This window comes from Pogona vitticeps, chromosome 2 (assembly GCF_051106095.1).
Source record: "Pogona vitticeps strain Pit_001003342236 chromosome 2, PviZW2.1, whole genome shotgun sequence".
Taxonomy (NCBI): domain Eukaryota; kingdom Metazoa; phylum Chordata; class Lepidosauria; order Squamata; family Agamidae; genus Pogona; species Pogona vitticeps.
The window spans coordinates 85,801,733-85,818,280 of record NC_135784.1 but is presented as its reverse complement, the minus strand read 5'-3'; the positions used below and the strand labels follow the sequence as shown (position 1 = coordinate 85,818,280).

General features: G+C 45.6%; 1 protein-coding gene across 4 annotated transcripts in view; it reads left to right on the top strand.

The window, feature by feature from the left end:
• The window catches only part of FAM193B (family with sequence similarity 193 member B), a 35,179-nt gene extending 18,808 nt beyond the window's left edge, over positions 1-16,371 (top strand). For 3 of the 4 annotated variants that reach the window (XM_072989932.2, XM_072989931.2, XM_072989930.2), the window contains 3 exons: positions 471-1,461; positions 2,738-2,813; positions 6,851-7,979. In XM_072989932.2, coding sequence (XP_072846033.2) covers positions 471-1,461; positions 2,738-2,813; positions 6,851-6,947 — 1,164 coding nt within the window. In that variant the 3' untranslated portion in view covers positions 6,948-7,979. Of the gene's footprint in view, positions 1-470; positions 1,462-2,737; positions 2,814-6,850; positions 7,980-10,942 lie in introns of those variants that run through there. The other variant, XR_013541797.1, reaches the window with a different exon arrangement.
• The last annotated feature ends 177 nt before the right edge of the window (positions 16,372-16,548 follow it).

Below are 16,548 nucleotides of genomic sequence, written 5' to 3'. Positions count from 1 at the left end.
GATTAAACAGGTCCTTCAATCATTCTCACCTAGACTCCCACATTTCAACTGAGCTGCACCAGGCAATGTGGACATTTTTCTCTTGTGTTTGTCTGCACACCCCTTTCTTCCTAGCCCTCCACACTGCAGTGCTATAAACAGAGTTTAAGCTGGGGATGTGGCAACCTTGCTTGGAGCTTGTACGCTCTGGGAAATTGCTGTGGGAAATTGCTGGCAGGGTATCACTTCCCTAAGGTTTGTTACCATAGCACTGACTTGGTGTGTGCCATCTCATTGGTTCTTACCATCATTTCCCAGGTGTACAGTGTGGCTTATTAGAGCTCCCCTTCAAAAACACAAAAATGATTTGTCACACTGAAAAACAGAGGCCTGTTCAGGCATCAGGCCCAGGGCCCTCTCTTTTCCCAGCTGCTTGTTGGAATGCTGGTCCTCCTGGTGGGCTCAAATTGCTGATTTTTTTGGTGTTGCAGGAGAAGGAAAAGGCTCAGCTGGAGGCTGAGGCCCAGAAGCGAGTAGACCGAACCCCCCCTACAGGTCAGGACCAGGAGCTGGCAGAAGAGAAACTTCTGGAGTGGCCCCAACTTGAGTTGGAGCGTGTGAACAGCTTCCTGAGCAGCCGGCTACAGGAGATCAAGAACACCATCAAGGATTCCATCCGGGCCAGCTTCAGTGTCTACGACCTCAATTTAGACGTCAACGATTTCCCTAAGAAAGCAGCCATGCTGGAACAGAAGAATCTGCTCTCCCACCTCAATGGCTCCTCTGAGTTGCAGGAGATTGACCTTGATTTGTCTCCACTCAGCCTGGGTGCCCCACATAACCATACGCTGATGCGGAATGAGGTGGGCCCTCGATGGGCAGACAGCCCTGGAGAGGGGCCCCCAGCGGCTTCTGAGAATGGTGTGGTGAAACGGCTCAACGCCGTCCCTAACCTCTCCCGTATGATTTGGGTTCAGTCCCCCAAGCTGACTGACTCTCCCCAGGAGAGTGGGGCTGGCCACGAGGCAGCACTTAGCAAGGGAGCAGAGGTGCCGGAACAAGCACCCACCACGGGCAAGCAGAGGAAAGGCAAACGGCAGGGCTGTCCAGCCAAAAAGGGAGAGGCTGTGGCCACCAGTGAGCCTTCTGCTTCCAAGATGGCGGGACAGAAGAATCCTTCAAAAGGCACTCCCCTGGATACCCCAAAAGGAGGCAGTGGCGGGGAGCAAGGCGATGGGGCGAGAGGGTTGCGACAAGGGCAGGGATGGGGTTGCAGTAGTGCTAAAGCAGAGAAGGAGAAGAGCGCTGATGGGAAGAGCCGGAGGGGTGAAAGCCGAGCTGATCAGGCCGAGCAAGAGCCTGCATCTTTGGGAAGTAGCCACCGGCATCTGCCCGCTACAGCTGCACCGGATGACTTGCCCCAGCCAAAGGGCAAAAGCAAGAAGAGCAGGAACAAAATGGAGAAAGCAAGCCCTTCCATTGGTGAGTAAGACAAAGGCTTTCCCCATGGCCCAGGGACCTTTCCTTAGGAACCCATTGAGCCACTTCAACACCAAGGGCCCAGCAATTTCTTGGCTCCATCCTAGACCACTTAAGGCCCTCCAGTTATATAACAGATATTCGCAAGCCCTGTCAGGAAAGTTAGTGTAACCGGGTAGCTGCCAGCTTTCATTCTGATGGCCATATAACAGCTTTGCAGCGCCATAGCCTGCAGTCTCTTTTAGAAAGATATATTTGAAAAGGTACCTAGGAGAGCCTAACTGTGCTGCCTGGTAAACTCTGCGCTATTCTGCCTTGGCCAAGCTGCACAGCCTGAGAGTGCCTCCTGAAGAAGAGGAGAAGGGCGAACCATTTCTGAGAATTCTGTGCCTAGGAAAGCCTTGGAATTGACTTGATGGCAAATAATTATTAATTTAAAGGAAGAGGCAAGAGAAATGCAAGTATTAGGAGAGCCCTGGAACTGTACAAGCTACAAAAATAGATGCCCAGACCACACCTGGGAAAGCTACAGCCTTCTAGATGTTGTGGAAACAATATATATCCCATCAGCTCAAACTAGCACAGCATACACAGAGGAATGATGGGAGCTACAGTTCCGACAACATTGGGAAGGCCACGTTTCCCACATCTCACATTTTGATTTCGGCCTGGCTGTGTATTTTCACCCTTCTCTCTGCAGTTATAAGTGCTTCCTGGTTTGGGACAGAATTGAAATTTACACGAAGACAGTTTTTCGTGTCTGAGAACCTACACATCCTTTATTTTATTTGCATTTGTCCCCTCCATTTTTTCTTTCTTTTTCTTATTTATTTATTATTCAACTTATATACTGTCCAGTAATGTAAGGTGGTTTACAGCATAATCATACTAAATCATATTAAAAGAATAAAACAGTATATTATAGAAATAAATATTGAATCAATAAAAAACACTGTAAATAACTAAACCTATATTAAATAAATAGATGAGAGCAACTTAGAACATCTCAGGTAACAAGCATCTTTGCATCTCATATTCAGTGTTATGTGACTAAGGTGACATAGAATATATTTGAATTATCCAACATAGATCTGACCAGCTTTCTCTGATTTGATCTCCAAGTTGTGGACTTTGGCACATTTATGATAAATGCAAGGAGGTGTCTTGTCTTGGCTATGTTTGAGTGGCATGAAGCATATGCTTGGTTTGGGCAGGACATCCATCATTCTTTGTGAATCTCCCTGGCTTAGCTAATATTTTTCCTGTTGTGCTTTATTAGATGATGTGTTTCTGCCCAAAGACTTGGATGGCGTGGAAATGGATGAGACTGACAGAGAAGTGGAGTACTTCAAGAGGTAAGACTTACTCACATCAGCTAGTGGAAATCTTGTAACCAATATCCTGTCAAAAGGAGGTAGTTGAGAATGGCAGAGAGACAGAAAAGGACTGTTTTCTTACTTTTTTGCCATGATTTTGACATTGCTGAAGGAGTTGTAGATGTCAAGTAGATGGAGAGGCTGCCATCCACTGACATGATGGAGAGGGAAAGGCCAGGATTGATTGATTGATTGATTGATTGATTGATTGATTGATTGATTGATTGATTGATTGATTAAATTTATATCCTGCACCATCTGGCAACCAGGCCACAAATAGGGAAATTAAAACAGATGGCAGTAAAGGTGGTAAAAAGAGTGATGGAGAGGATGGCAAACAGAATAGTAAAAAGGGAGGACAATGCTCTTTTGAATCCATCCAGTGAGGGTGCCAGATGAATCTCAGTTAGCAGGTTGTTCCATAGGCAGGGGGCAACCACTGAGAAGGCCCAGTTTCTAGTTCTTTCCACCCAGGCCTCCTTCAGAGTCAAGGCCCTCAACCGCCTTGCTGTGAGGAACAGGTATTACAGACAGATCTGGCTGGGAGCAGGCGTTCTGATAGGTACAGAGGTCCTAAACCATTTAGGGCTTTGAATGTTATCATCATAAACTTGAAGTCAATGTGGAAGCAAACCAGTAGCCAATGAAGGGCAGCCAGAGTGGGGGAGATGTGCTGAAATTTCTTCACCTCAGTTATTAATCTGGCCGCTGAATTCTGGACCAGCTGAAGTCTCTGCATCAGCCTCAAGGGTAGCCTAGTAGAGAGCACTGCAGCAGTCTATTCTTGAGATTGCAAGGTCAGGAATCAGCATCGTGAGCACCCCCACGTCTATATAGGGACACAGCTGGGCAGTCCTCCAAAGATGGAAATGGACTGTCCGGACCACAGATGCCACCTGAGTTTCCATGGTGAGATCCAGGTCCAGGCAGCTGCCCAAGCTGTGAACCTCACTCTTCGTGGGGAGAGCCACTCCCCCAAGGGAGTGGGAGTTTCCCAACCCACTGACGTCAGGGCCACCCATGTGCAAGATTTCTGTCTTGTCCGGATTCAACCTCAGTCCATTTGCCCTCATCCACCCCAGAACGGTCCCCAAGCAGCGTTCAGGGGATGGAACACAGCATCCATTGCAGTAGGAGAAAAGGAGAGGTAGAGCTGGGTGTCATCAGCATACTGATGGCACTGAGCTCCACAACTCTGGATGACCTCGCCCAGCGGCCTCATATAGATATTAAATAGCATTGGCGAGATGATCGACCCCTGCAGAACCCCACAATTGAGGATCCATGGGGTGGAAATCATCTCATCAAGCTGAACTCTCTGGGGACAGTCCTCCAAGAAGGAATGGAGCCATGCCAACGTGAGACCACCAATTCCCAACTCCGAGAGCTATCCCAGGAGGATACCGTGGTCAGTGGTATCAAAGCCGGCTGAGATATCAAGGAAGACCAACAAGGACATATTGCCCCTGTCGGCCTCCCTCAGGAAGTCATCCTGTAGGGCGACCAATGCTGTTTCCGTACCATGCCATGGTCTGAAGCCTGAATGGAATGGATCAAGGGCATCAGATTCCTCCAGGAGTGCCTGAAGCTGATCAGCCACCACCCTCTCAACCAGTTTACTTATGAAAGAAACATTGGCGACAGGCCTATAATTCCCAATTTCGTCCACCGCCAAATTAGGTTGCTTTCTAATGGACCTAATGAGTGTCTCCTTGAGGGCAAGGGGGACCATGCCTCCTGGAGAGACCCATTAATTATTGTGGTGGCCCATTTTGTTGTTACCAGCCTGGCTGCTTTGATGAGCCAGGTCGGGCAAGTGTCTAAAGAGGAAGTAGTGGCACAATAGCGTGCAACTACCCTGTCCACCTCATTGGACATCACAGGTTGAAAGCAAGCTAACCTCGCTGGGCAAGACGATGCACTGGACGTCAGGAGGATGTGTACTGGGGAAGCTGTTGCCTCCGTTATGAAAATCATAATTGGCATTTCACTCACTTTGCACTGTATTAAGAAATGCTCCTTCTACATTTCTGAGCCGTACATTAGGTAGGACTTAAAAACAGGATACAGATATTAGTTCAGAGAACAGTGCAACTCAACAGCTGCCCAGAATTAAAGGTAAAGGTTCCCCTTGACAATTTTTGTCCAGTCGTGTCCGACTCTAGGGGGCGGTGCTCATCCCGCTCTTCAAGCCATAGAGCCAGCGTTTTGTCCGAAGACAATCTTTCCGTGGTCACATGGCCAGTGTGATTTAGACACGGAACGCTGTTACCTTCCCACCGAGGTGGTCCCTATTCATCTACTCGCATTTGCATGCTTTCGAACCGCTAGGTTGGCGGGAGCTGGGACAAGCGACGGGTGCTCATTCCGTTGCGTGGATTCGATCTTACGACTGCCGGATCTTCTGACCCTGCAGCACAGGCTTCTGCGGTTTAGCCCAGAGCGCCACCACGTCCCCTGGGCCACCACGTCCGCCCAGAATTAAAACCCACCAAATAATATTTTAAATAGCTTTCACCCTAGAACCCAGAAGAGGTCAGAATAGGTGCAGAGGGACTATTTTTGGGGGGAGGGGCTGTAGCTGTTGGGGCCGCAACCACAAAGCTCCTGTGTCTGGTTCCTGCCCATGTAATCTCTGAAAGTGAGATTGCCCAGGATCTGTGTTTGCAAGTATCAAGCTGTTTAGAGCTCTGTAGATAAAAACTAACAATTTCAATTATACCCAGAACTTTCAGCACATGGAACATACAATCAATATATTGGGTAATCTGGCCACTATGTTCTGAACTAGTTATAGTTCCTTTATGATTTTCATAGGGTGCTCCACCTACTAATTGTGGTAGTCATCAACCTTACAAAGTACAGTGGATTAACTGGCAAGATAAGCGCTTTGAGCTGCAGATGCCATGTGGGGGTTCATGAGTGAAACTGGAACTACATGTATCCTGGAGCTACAGACCTTATTCTTAAAGGGGGACAGCCCTGGTCAAAACAAGTGAAATTATCATCTCCACTGACACCCCCATATAATGAGCAGCAGCACCTGAGTCTTGTCTGGATTACGCTTCAGTTTGTTAGCCCTCAGCAGGCCCATTCCTGACTTTGTGCCCCATCTTGTATATCTAGGACACCTGGATTAGATGAAAAAGGAGAATTGCAGGTGGGCATCATCAACACACCCATGACACCTATTCCAAATCTCCCCTTACAATTTTACCCAGTGGTTTGTATATGTCTTAAACCATAAGGATGTCATAGTGTATAAAATACTGCATCAATCAACCCCTGGTTCCAGTGTTTGGAGTCTTTGGGACAGATTGGACAGAATAAGCACAGCGTGATACCCAAGCAAACAATCCAGAGGTCTACCACGAATTTGGGTGGCCCTCCACCTTTGGTTTGGACAGTAGCTCCCATCAGCTTGTATAGCCAATGGTGAAGGATTGTGGGAATTGCAGCTGAAAAACATCTAGAAGGCCACAGCTGCCAACCTTGCTGTAGCTGATTTCCACTATAACTGTTTCCAGGAGAGGAGTTATGTTACTCTGTTATGGCAAAACCCTGTTCTGATTAAATGTGATGCAGTTGTGCTATTATTCCTGCAACTTTCCAGTTCTTAGTTCAGTGCTCCCCTTCAATCAGCTGCCCTGCAGTCTATGCATTGATCCTTAATTCTCCCAGGCTGGCTATATCAGCATCTTCACTCAGCTTCTCTATTCTCCCAGCATTCTGGCCCATGCTGACACCTTCCTGCCAGTGAGATGTACTCGCCTTGTTACAGTCTACAGAACTTCCAAAATGGAGTTCTAAATTTTCTCATAGAAGCAGCACTGCCTGCTACTGTTACAGTATTCTTCAATCTTTTCAACATTTGAACTCATGCCATGAGAGCGGTTCCATCTATAGAGCTGGAATTTGACAGGAGACAGTAAAAGACAGCTTTTGTCCACATCTGTGCTGAGTATGTAGAATCTATATTCAGCTCTGTTCTGTTTCCCCTCCCACTGTACTTGCAGGTTTTGCCTGGACTCAGCCAAGCAGACCCGGCAGAAAGTGGCTGTAAACTGGACCAATTTCACCCTGAAGAAAACCACTTCGAGTGCAGCTCAGTGAGGTGTGTGGTGCACCCCTGGTATATGAGCAGGGCCCCACACTTCGCCTCCCCTCCCCAAGCCCCTAGACAGACACTTGACTTCACCAACCCTCAGTCCTCTTCTTCCTTCCTCCCCCTCCCCGGGGCTCCCATTCCTAGCCTATAGGTGGGGCCTGGACAGCCCCAGTGTCCCTCACCTCTCAGTGTTCGACGTTCGGGGAGATGCTGACTGAGCCGCCCCAAGCCCAGGGCAGTCTTGATCGGCCAAGGCCCAGCGTGGCACAGGGACCAGGCTGCACCCAATAAAGGACTTTTTAATTTTTTATTTTATTTAAAAAACCCACCTTTTCTGTTGTTTGTTCCAGCTCTTCTGGTCCTGGGAAGGGGGGGCAGGCAGGGTGATGGTCTCATTGGTGGAGGTATGGGACTGTCAGCAACACAGCACGAGAGAACCATGGCTCCTGAATGCTCACTTGCTGTGGATTGATATAAGGGCATCAAGCTCTCATGGGCCTGCCATTAGCAGCAAGCAGGAATTTTGCTCTCCAGTGTGACAGCGCCATCATCTCCTTACACAGTGGCAGATCTACTGGGGTGATATAGCTGTCCTTCATCTCCTAGGAACAGCAGGTGCCACTGAGTCCGAAGGAGCGCTACCCTCATTCTCAGGGAATGTTTCTTTCAGTGGAAATGCTATGTTGTGCGGCCTCTTCTCTGGGGAAGAAGTGCGGTTTCTTCTTAGTCAGGTAGCCTGTTGACCTGGTGACAGTCAGCATTTTCCTTTGCCTCCTGATGCAGTGAAACTCAGACCTGAGAACTCTAGGCGTATACCATCCAAGACAAAGGACTCTTCGCACCCCATGCAGGTATCACTTCTGTTGTAAGCAACTCTATGCTATCCATGGATGATGAGTGCAAACCAGTCCATTCCACCACAAGTACACAAAGCAGGATGCTCCCAGTTTGCTGCAGGCTCCTGCAACAAAATAAGCATGTTAGTAGAGATGGGGATATTCGTAAAGTAATAGGACTATCCCCGTCCCAGCTGCACCTAATGGGGGTCCGGCCCCTGGGGCCAGCCCATCCACTCACACGTCCCAGCGCTGCAAAGGTCCTGCTCTTCCTGCCAATTGTGGCAGAAGCTCCGCTGTCTCCTTGCTTGGCTGGCCACTCCAGCCAGGGGGCGGGAGGATGAGTCTCTCCGCATGGCTGCTGAGCGGCCAGCCAAGCAGGGAGACAGCGCAGCTTCTGCCACAATTGGCAGGAAGAGCAGGATCTTTGCAGCGCTGGGACGCATGAGTGGATGGGCCGGCCTCAGGGGCCAGACCCCCATTAGATGCAGCTGGGATGGAGATATTCATATTTATGTACGAATACAAATATCCCCATCTCTACGTATTAATGTTCCTCACGTATGAAGATGTCCTGTGTTTCCTACAGAGATGTGATATCCACGTGAAGAAAATCCTCATGTCTCAACACAAGCAGCTCTGCACATTACACAGGCAGAATGTCAGCAAGTCTCTCCAGTCAAGGGAGGGGTAGGTGCTTTTGTTGGGGTGGGCACACCCATGGCCCATGGGCTATGTGTTGCAGTCCCAAGACTGCTTTTTAATCCCCATGTTCCCTCCATCACAAACTCAAACTACTGAAATGTGGCAGCAAATTGCATTTACACGTAGTATTTCCTGCTTGATTTAAAGAGGGCTTAGTGGTTCAAAGACAGGTTTAGTGGTTATGCAGCTCATAGGGAGTTGTAGTTTGGGTTAGGGTGGCTTAGCCCTGAACTTGCCAAGGCTGCTCCACACCACCTGCATTCTACTGAGAGGCCACTAGTCCATAACTACTCTCTCTTTTGGGTTCGCTGTTTTGCCAATTCGAGCCCTGCCCTGAAAGGTTTGATTCTTCTCTTACAGTACAGACCCCCTAACCATGGATGATGGTGGGGTGTGGTAACCCTCACTGGCATCTTATTCACTGAGACTCCTTAGCAATTTAGTTGCTGTTACTAAAGCCAGACTCTTGACTTACAGGCCTACAAATGCCTCAGCTGACAATCTTGTGTTCTCATGCTGGTAAAAGTCAGTAGCTGGTGTTACTTTGTCTGGTACAACTGACAAAGTCTCTTCACATCTCATGATGAACAGAATGGTGGGAAGGGCCTCTAGGACAATGCTTCCTGGCAAAAGAAAGAGCAGCCCTACTATAGCAGTACCCTGGACTTGTCCTGTTCCAGTTGAAGCCATCAATCTGACTTGTCCATACATGCATATTTCTCCTTAAAATGAGAATGAGGAACCTGTAGCTCTCTGGATGTTGTCCTACTGGTCCCTGCCATCACAACTACTGGTGAGATCTCAATCTCTGGATGGCCATAACTTGCCCAGGCCTCCTTTAAAACTATGGGAAAATACAGATTAATTCTTCCGTTTTCTTTAATTATGCTCGTGAATGTTATTCCCACACACTTTGGTCACCCTATTAGTCCACCCAAAATAATCTTATTTTAGATGATATGGATTATTGCCAGGCCCACCTGGAATTTACCTTTGGTTCCCATAGTCTCAGGTGAGGTAAGTGCCCTGCCTCCTTTCACTTGCCCTCTTGATCATCTTATACTGCACAATTGTAACTCCAACATTAAGCTGTGGTGGGTCTGGTCCCTGACTTCTGGTGCTACTTGGGGTTCCTCAAACAAATTGGGGCCCTTTTGTGAAGGAAGTGCCCTGCCTACTTCCCAGAAGGCTTTGTCATGCTGATCTCAAATGGCACACCAGCCTTTCTGGCATTCTTAATTACTTTGCTTTTTGATATTGTGCAGTCTTTCATGCTGAAAGATAAATGGACATTTGGACACTGAGTGGCTATGTGTACTGTGTAACTGCTGCCTATAGCTGGCACCAAAGGACAAGCATCTCTAGCACTAGAGAATCAGAGTTGGAGCCAAACTGGCTGCTGGCAAACAGAGCTACATAAACGGCAGCCCATGCAGTCTCCTGTGATACAGGTCCTAAATTGTCTACCTGTGTAAAATTCCACAGCCTTTATACAGTACTCCAGTCCTAAGTACATAGAATAATTAAATTCTGTTAGCTTCCAGCCATAACTCAGAAGAAGCATCTACTGCTTAGAATGATTTTTACTTCAATCAGCTATAGCACTGGTTCTTAACCTTGGGTTACTCAGGAGTTTTGGACTGCAACTCCCAGAAGCCTTCACCACCAACTGTGCTGGCTGGGGTTTCTGGGAGTTGCATTTCAAAAACATCCGAGTAACAAAGGTTAAGAACCACTGAGCTATAGAATGGGAGGCAAACTGCTTGCAGCTCATAGTACTTATCTTAATGCATACCTCTTTTCTGTGTTTGATAAAGCAATGTGTTATTTTTCCAATTAGTCCTACTGAAGAATGGGGGTGGAGGAATATTGACTAGGCTGAAGACCATGTAACCAGGTGCTAAGCATGTGTCAGACCTATCAGAAAAATGTAGCTAGATAAGACCACTGGTCAGATGCCTTGCAAAGCCTTCTACATCAGTGGTTCCCAACCTTGGGTCCCCAGATGATCTTGGACTAAAAGTCTCAAAAGCCTTAATCACTAGTTGTGCTAACCAGAATTTCTAGGAATTGTAGTCCAAGAACATCTGGGGCTCCAAGGCTGGGGACCACTGCTGTAAGCCAACCTTGCTCCTATTGTTCCTCTCATGCAGATGTGGTGCACTATTCAGTTGGAGGAGTTGTCATCCAACACAGTAGAATTGCTCCAGTTTGGGAAGGACTAGCATAAGCAGTGTAGGAATGGAATAGCCCTTCCCCGTTATTAGTCTCCATTTGCCTCTAAATAATGGATTGTTCCATTTATCACAACCATTAATTCTAGAGCAAGGTTAGGTCCTCTGTTCCTGGGTTGGAACTCTCAGCAGCCTTTGCCAGCATGACTCATGGTGAGATATCACAGGATTGGCAGTCCAGTAACATCTGGACAGCCATACTTATCCTTCTTCTTTTTATGTCAGACATGCTATGAATGGTTGTTACATATCGAAAGTAACAGTGATCCTGGCGGACCAAAATATGACATCAAGCTTCCAAGGAGAAAACATTTATCCATATCTACCAGTAAATTATCTCATTTTCTACTTTATAGAGATACAGAGATGTAGCACTAATGTGATCTTTGAAAATACCTAGAGAAAGGCCTCATTTGATTGTCTTAACTGCAGGACCAGGTCATATAAGATGAAAAGGTCTCTGATTACTTAGGGTAGGGATGGGCAACTGTGACTCTGTGCAGATGTTAGTGAACTACAACTACGATTTCTCACCACTGGCTGTGCCGGTAAGGGCTGTGGAGAGTTACAGTTCAGCAACCCTTGGATCATGTTAGTTACCTAACACAATTTAAGGCTTTAAAGGCCAAACTTTGAACTGCACCCAGAAGGAAAGAAATTAAGAATGAAAGAGAGAGCTAAACCTTTTCCAATATGGCCATCTTACTTTGAATAAACTGAAATATCTAAGCACTCTTAAAAGGCAGCTGTATGCTCGATAGATTGCTGTAATCAGTCTGGTTACAACATTCAAAACATTAATAGATATGGCTGGGATACTTCTTTCCCAGTTCTGGGCACTACAGTTTAAGAAGGATATCAACAAGCTAAAGAAGGGCAACCAAGATTGTAAAGGAACCAGAAACTAAAGCCCTATGAAGAGCAGTTGAACAAGAGCCATATCTGACTTAGGAATGAGAAGGGCTGGTATGACAGTTGTTGTCAAATATATAAAAAGCTGTAATGGAAGGAGCACTAGGCGGTTCCAGAGGGTAGAACATAAAACCAATAAATTCAAATTACAGGGCAACAGATTTTGATCAAAGATTAGGAAGAACAACCTAGTAATACGAGTCCTTCAGCAGTGGAAGGGACTACTTCTGAACATGGTAGACCCTCCTCTGTGGGCTTTTTAAAACAATGTTTGGGTGGCCATCTGTTGAGGATGCTTTAGCTATGGATTCCTGCACTGACTGGGGATGCACTAAATGATCCTTAGAGATCCTTTAACTCTACAATTATATAGTTTTCATTAAAGCTGGTAAGGACTTCATGCTTCAGAAGCTACTCGTGCATCCCTAAGCAACAGCTGGAGCTACACGTTGTGAAACAGATCATTACAGTGAATGCTGCCACCACTGCTGACTCTAAGATGCTGTTTATGGCATCTGCTTCTGGATTTGATTAAAGGGAGTACAAGAATTGAATATCTTTGCATGCTGATAACCTTTCATTCCAGATCTTTCTACAACCTCTCCCAGTGGTTTCATGTAGCTATTAACTGGTATAGAGGCTACTCTGTGTGCTTGTAAATTAAACAAACTCACACAAAACACACATATGAAGGCAACAGAGCAAAGTATCTAATCAGACTCGTTGAATCATACTGCCTGCCATGTCAGACAATCTAGAACAGGGGTGTCCAACCTTTCACCTTCCCTGGGCCACATTAGAAGATGAAAATTCGGTTCGGGCTGCACATACATTTGGTTTGGGCCGCATGGGGGGGGCAGCCCTAGCCGTCCTCCGCAGCCCCGCTCAAAGCACTCTTACCGGCAGCTGCGATCTCAGACAGCAAAGGCGGCCAGCTTCGACTCCGGTGGCTTTATGGGGCCGGGAGGGGGTCCACCTATTGACGGGGATGGCGCAAGGCAGTCACGCAGCCCCGCTGTCCCCTCCCCTCCCACTCCTTCCTTCCCTCTCCCCCCCTCTACTGTTGTGACATGCCCCAGCCACATGCCGGCCACAAATGCCGGCAGTGTAACTTGAAACTTCGGAATTTCTTTAAAAATAAAAAATTGCACTGGGCCACATTACGAGCTGACCTGGGCCGCATGTGGCCCTCGGGCCCCAGGTTGGACAAGCCTGATCTAGAAACATAACTTGGTCAATTCTCTCTCAACCATTATTCCAGGCATCAGGATTGTAATATATGTTCACTGAGTTTCTCAATATTGATGCCTAGCCGATCCTACTTGTGGCAGAATAAGATAGCCAATACAAACACCTAATAAGCAGCTGCATGCAAGCTTCTCAAGCAGGACAGAACTACCTGAAACTAGATACAACCTTCTTATTTGCCATCAAGAGGCCTTTGACTTACATTGACTGCAAGAATGAGCAATCTCCAAAAAGTCCTGTCCTCAACTGCCCTGCTCAGCAAGCGTAAAGTCAAGGCTGTGGCTTCCTATTGGGAGCCAGTCCATCTTGTATGTCCTAATAATGAGAAACTATAACAGAAACAGGATTCCAAGTAGGAGGTACTGATATATAGTTATGTCTGGTTATCCATGAGAGCAGTATGAACACATCTGACAGTGTGACTTTCCCCCAAAGTTAGTAAACAAAATGACATAGTGGCATGTATGATGGTATGCCATCTTGTTTTCTAGTGGTGGGTGCCCCAAATCATTTTTCTTCCCAGATGTGGGTTTTGGTTTTGTGTGGAGGAGAGGACAGAGATGGGCAACAGTGGCCCCTCAGTTGTTTTAGTCTGCTAATCCTAACATTCATAGTATAGCCAATGTTGAGATACTCCATATGTTGCAGTCCAAAAACATCAATTGCCTACCTCTGGGCAATGAGCATGGCAATATGTGGGGAGCTCTCAAGCTTCTCAAGAAGCAGAAGCCTGCTGGGAGAGGTCCAGAGGAGAAGCCTTTTCTTTCTGAGGACGTATCAGTTCCCAATGCAGAGTCTTCCTCTCTCCACCTCTGCAATAAGTTTGTCAAGCACTGTTCCAAATTTTACATCCTATTTCATTATTTTTTTCCTTGGAATATAACTACAGTATATGGAAATAACTGCCATAAGATATTACAAGCATCCTGGTCTTGTTAGCTTTTTGAAAAAAGGATTAGACCCAGCTATGGATGAAAAGTTATTAAGCATAATGACAGAATCTCCACCTCCAAAAGCAGGGCACCTCTGTATCAGTTATTAGTGAGGGGGGCGGGCATATTGGGCAAAGAGTGGAAGAACGTAGTTGCTTTCCTGCCAAGCTTGGAGCTTTCTAGAAACATCTTGCTTCTCAAACTACTTTATGTTAAGCTTCTCACACTTTTTCATCAGACATCCTCTCCTTACCCTCTAACTTCTGCCTTTCCCTCCTTATCCCACACCAGTCCCCCTCCCAGTAACTGAATTAATACCTTTTATAGTTTTGCAGAAAAAATTATTGAATGTGCCTTTCTGTCTCTATTTCTCTTACATGCACACAATACACCACCTTCCTAGCTGAGCAGCATCTGCAGTACTTCCTTTTTATACATTACTGTTAAAATTGTGGAGGCACCTTTCTTTTTAACTTTTGGTCACTGTTCCTGACGGTAGCCTTTTTCACTGCCTATTAGCGTTTACTGGTTTGATATTCATCTGTTTGCTAGTTCCCACAATTATTTTCCCCACACACAAATGATATGCAAAAGCATACTATAGTGAGCTCTTCAGTTTCAACACCCTTTACATTTGAAGAGTACTCTTGAGTAGCTAACCGAAAACCACATGCATTTGCATGTACAGCTTTCCTTGTTTTAAATTTAAAATCACAGATTTAGATTACAATTTTGGACTTCTATATGAGTGAGCAGTTATTACTGCTAAGTGATTACTAGTACTAAAAAACTGGTCTATTTGGGGTTAAATACATCTGCACAAGTCACTTCAAGCCTTCATGTTGCAGGCAACTCCAACTTTAAAATACTGTCTCACAGGTTATTTGTACTAAATAACATTTAGTTTGATGCGGAAGTCAGGAAAGCTTTCAAAAAATGCTGTTGTTTCAGTTTTGCACCCCGGTGTCTGAAAGATTTAAAAAGTACTATTGAATATCTTTTCTCATCATGAAGATTTTTCTCTCACACACACAAATGCATATAAATTCCCTTAAAATACCATGGCTGGTAAAATTGAAAGTTGCTGAGAAGTCCAACAGAACTAATAGGGATACACTCCCTGTTCCCAGAATAGATCATCCACCCAGGCTACCAAAGCTATCTTTGTCTTGTAATCAGGCATGAAGCCAGATTGAAATGGTTCAGGATAATCTGCCTCATCCAGGAACTGGAGCTGAGAAGCCACTCTATGCTCCAGTACTTTTCCCAGTAACGGAGTACTGGAAACTCACCACTCTGGTGTGATTGAGAGAGGATTTACAAATGACTTTACTCAATATCTCTTAACAGTACTTTTACACAGTCTGGAAGCGTGCCTTGGTATAAAGAGGCACCTTACCTATTTGGTCCATCCCCGCAGCTGATTTTATCCCTGTTTATCCCACCTAACATTAGTGCCACCTAATGGGTCTGTGATACATACTATTGCATCTGAAGATTGCAAGGATTTCTGTTGCAGTAAAAGCAAATCAGCCAGTTGTGTCACTGCAAACCTCTTGGGTCCAGTCTCAATGCTACAGGTGATGTTGTAGTAATAGAGCTATCTTTAGCAACCTCATCCTGGCTGATTCTATGCATAAAGTAGACACTTGGGTATTCATGAAGGCCAGGCAGAAGCAAGCTACTAGCTCAACCGTATAATGCACCAGCTACAAATGTATTTGATCCAGTTGTTGAGAAAATCCTGTTGATTTTCATACACAAGCCAAACGTATGCTTTTGACTATTTGAGGACACGTCAACAAATGCATCAGCTTATAGTATATCTATTGTATACAGGGAGTACACACATTACTTTTTTAATGATATACATTTGGGGAGGAAGCTGAATTGAACCATTTCTACTGAATAAAGTTTTTGACATGCACATGGAAATTTAAAAAATCATCAGAGATTCACTCTGCCAGAGAAACGACAGGGAACTATTTGCAGGTACTACATTTTATCTGCCTTTGTGTTTTTATGACTGTACATATTATACATGTTCCTTTTCCTGTTCACTGTAAAATCAGGTGTTCAGTACTACAGTTGAGAAAGCTGATCAATTAACATCTGCAGTAGTAGCTTGCCCAGTGCTAAATTAAGGATAATCTGGGCCTTCTATTTCAATTTCTTATTTAACCTATTACCCTTCTAAAATGTTTAAAAAACTGTAAATACACAGTATAAATTTCAAAGGCTTTCACAGCCAGGATCCGATGATGGTTGTGGCCGTGTTCTGGAGGTTTTTCTTTCTGTCCTCTGAAGATGCCAGCCAGAGACTGGTGAAACGTTAGGAAGAAAAACCTCCAGAACACGGCCAAACAGCCTGAAAAACCTACAACCACCACACACTATAAATTTCGTTTTCTGTAACATTATCGTGTAACACAAGGTCTCAGAAAGCCCCTCAAGTGATTCCATCTTCCCTTCAAAAACTATCATCCTTCCTTGTATCATGCTGGCACTGAACTGCTGTCACATAAAATGGATGAGAAACAGGGAAGTGCTATTCTAAAATCCATGTTGTGGATTTTTATTAGATCAACTGAAGTTTTAGAGACAAAATTCTCTGTACCAGCTTTCAGAATAAAAAAAAAATGTCAGCTATGATATCACAAAAAGGGACGGCTGGAAATTCAGTGGTAGAGCAAAATAGTTTGTGCTGTATGTACCTAAAGCTATAGGGAGAAAACGTTA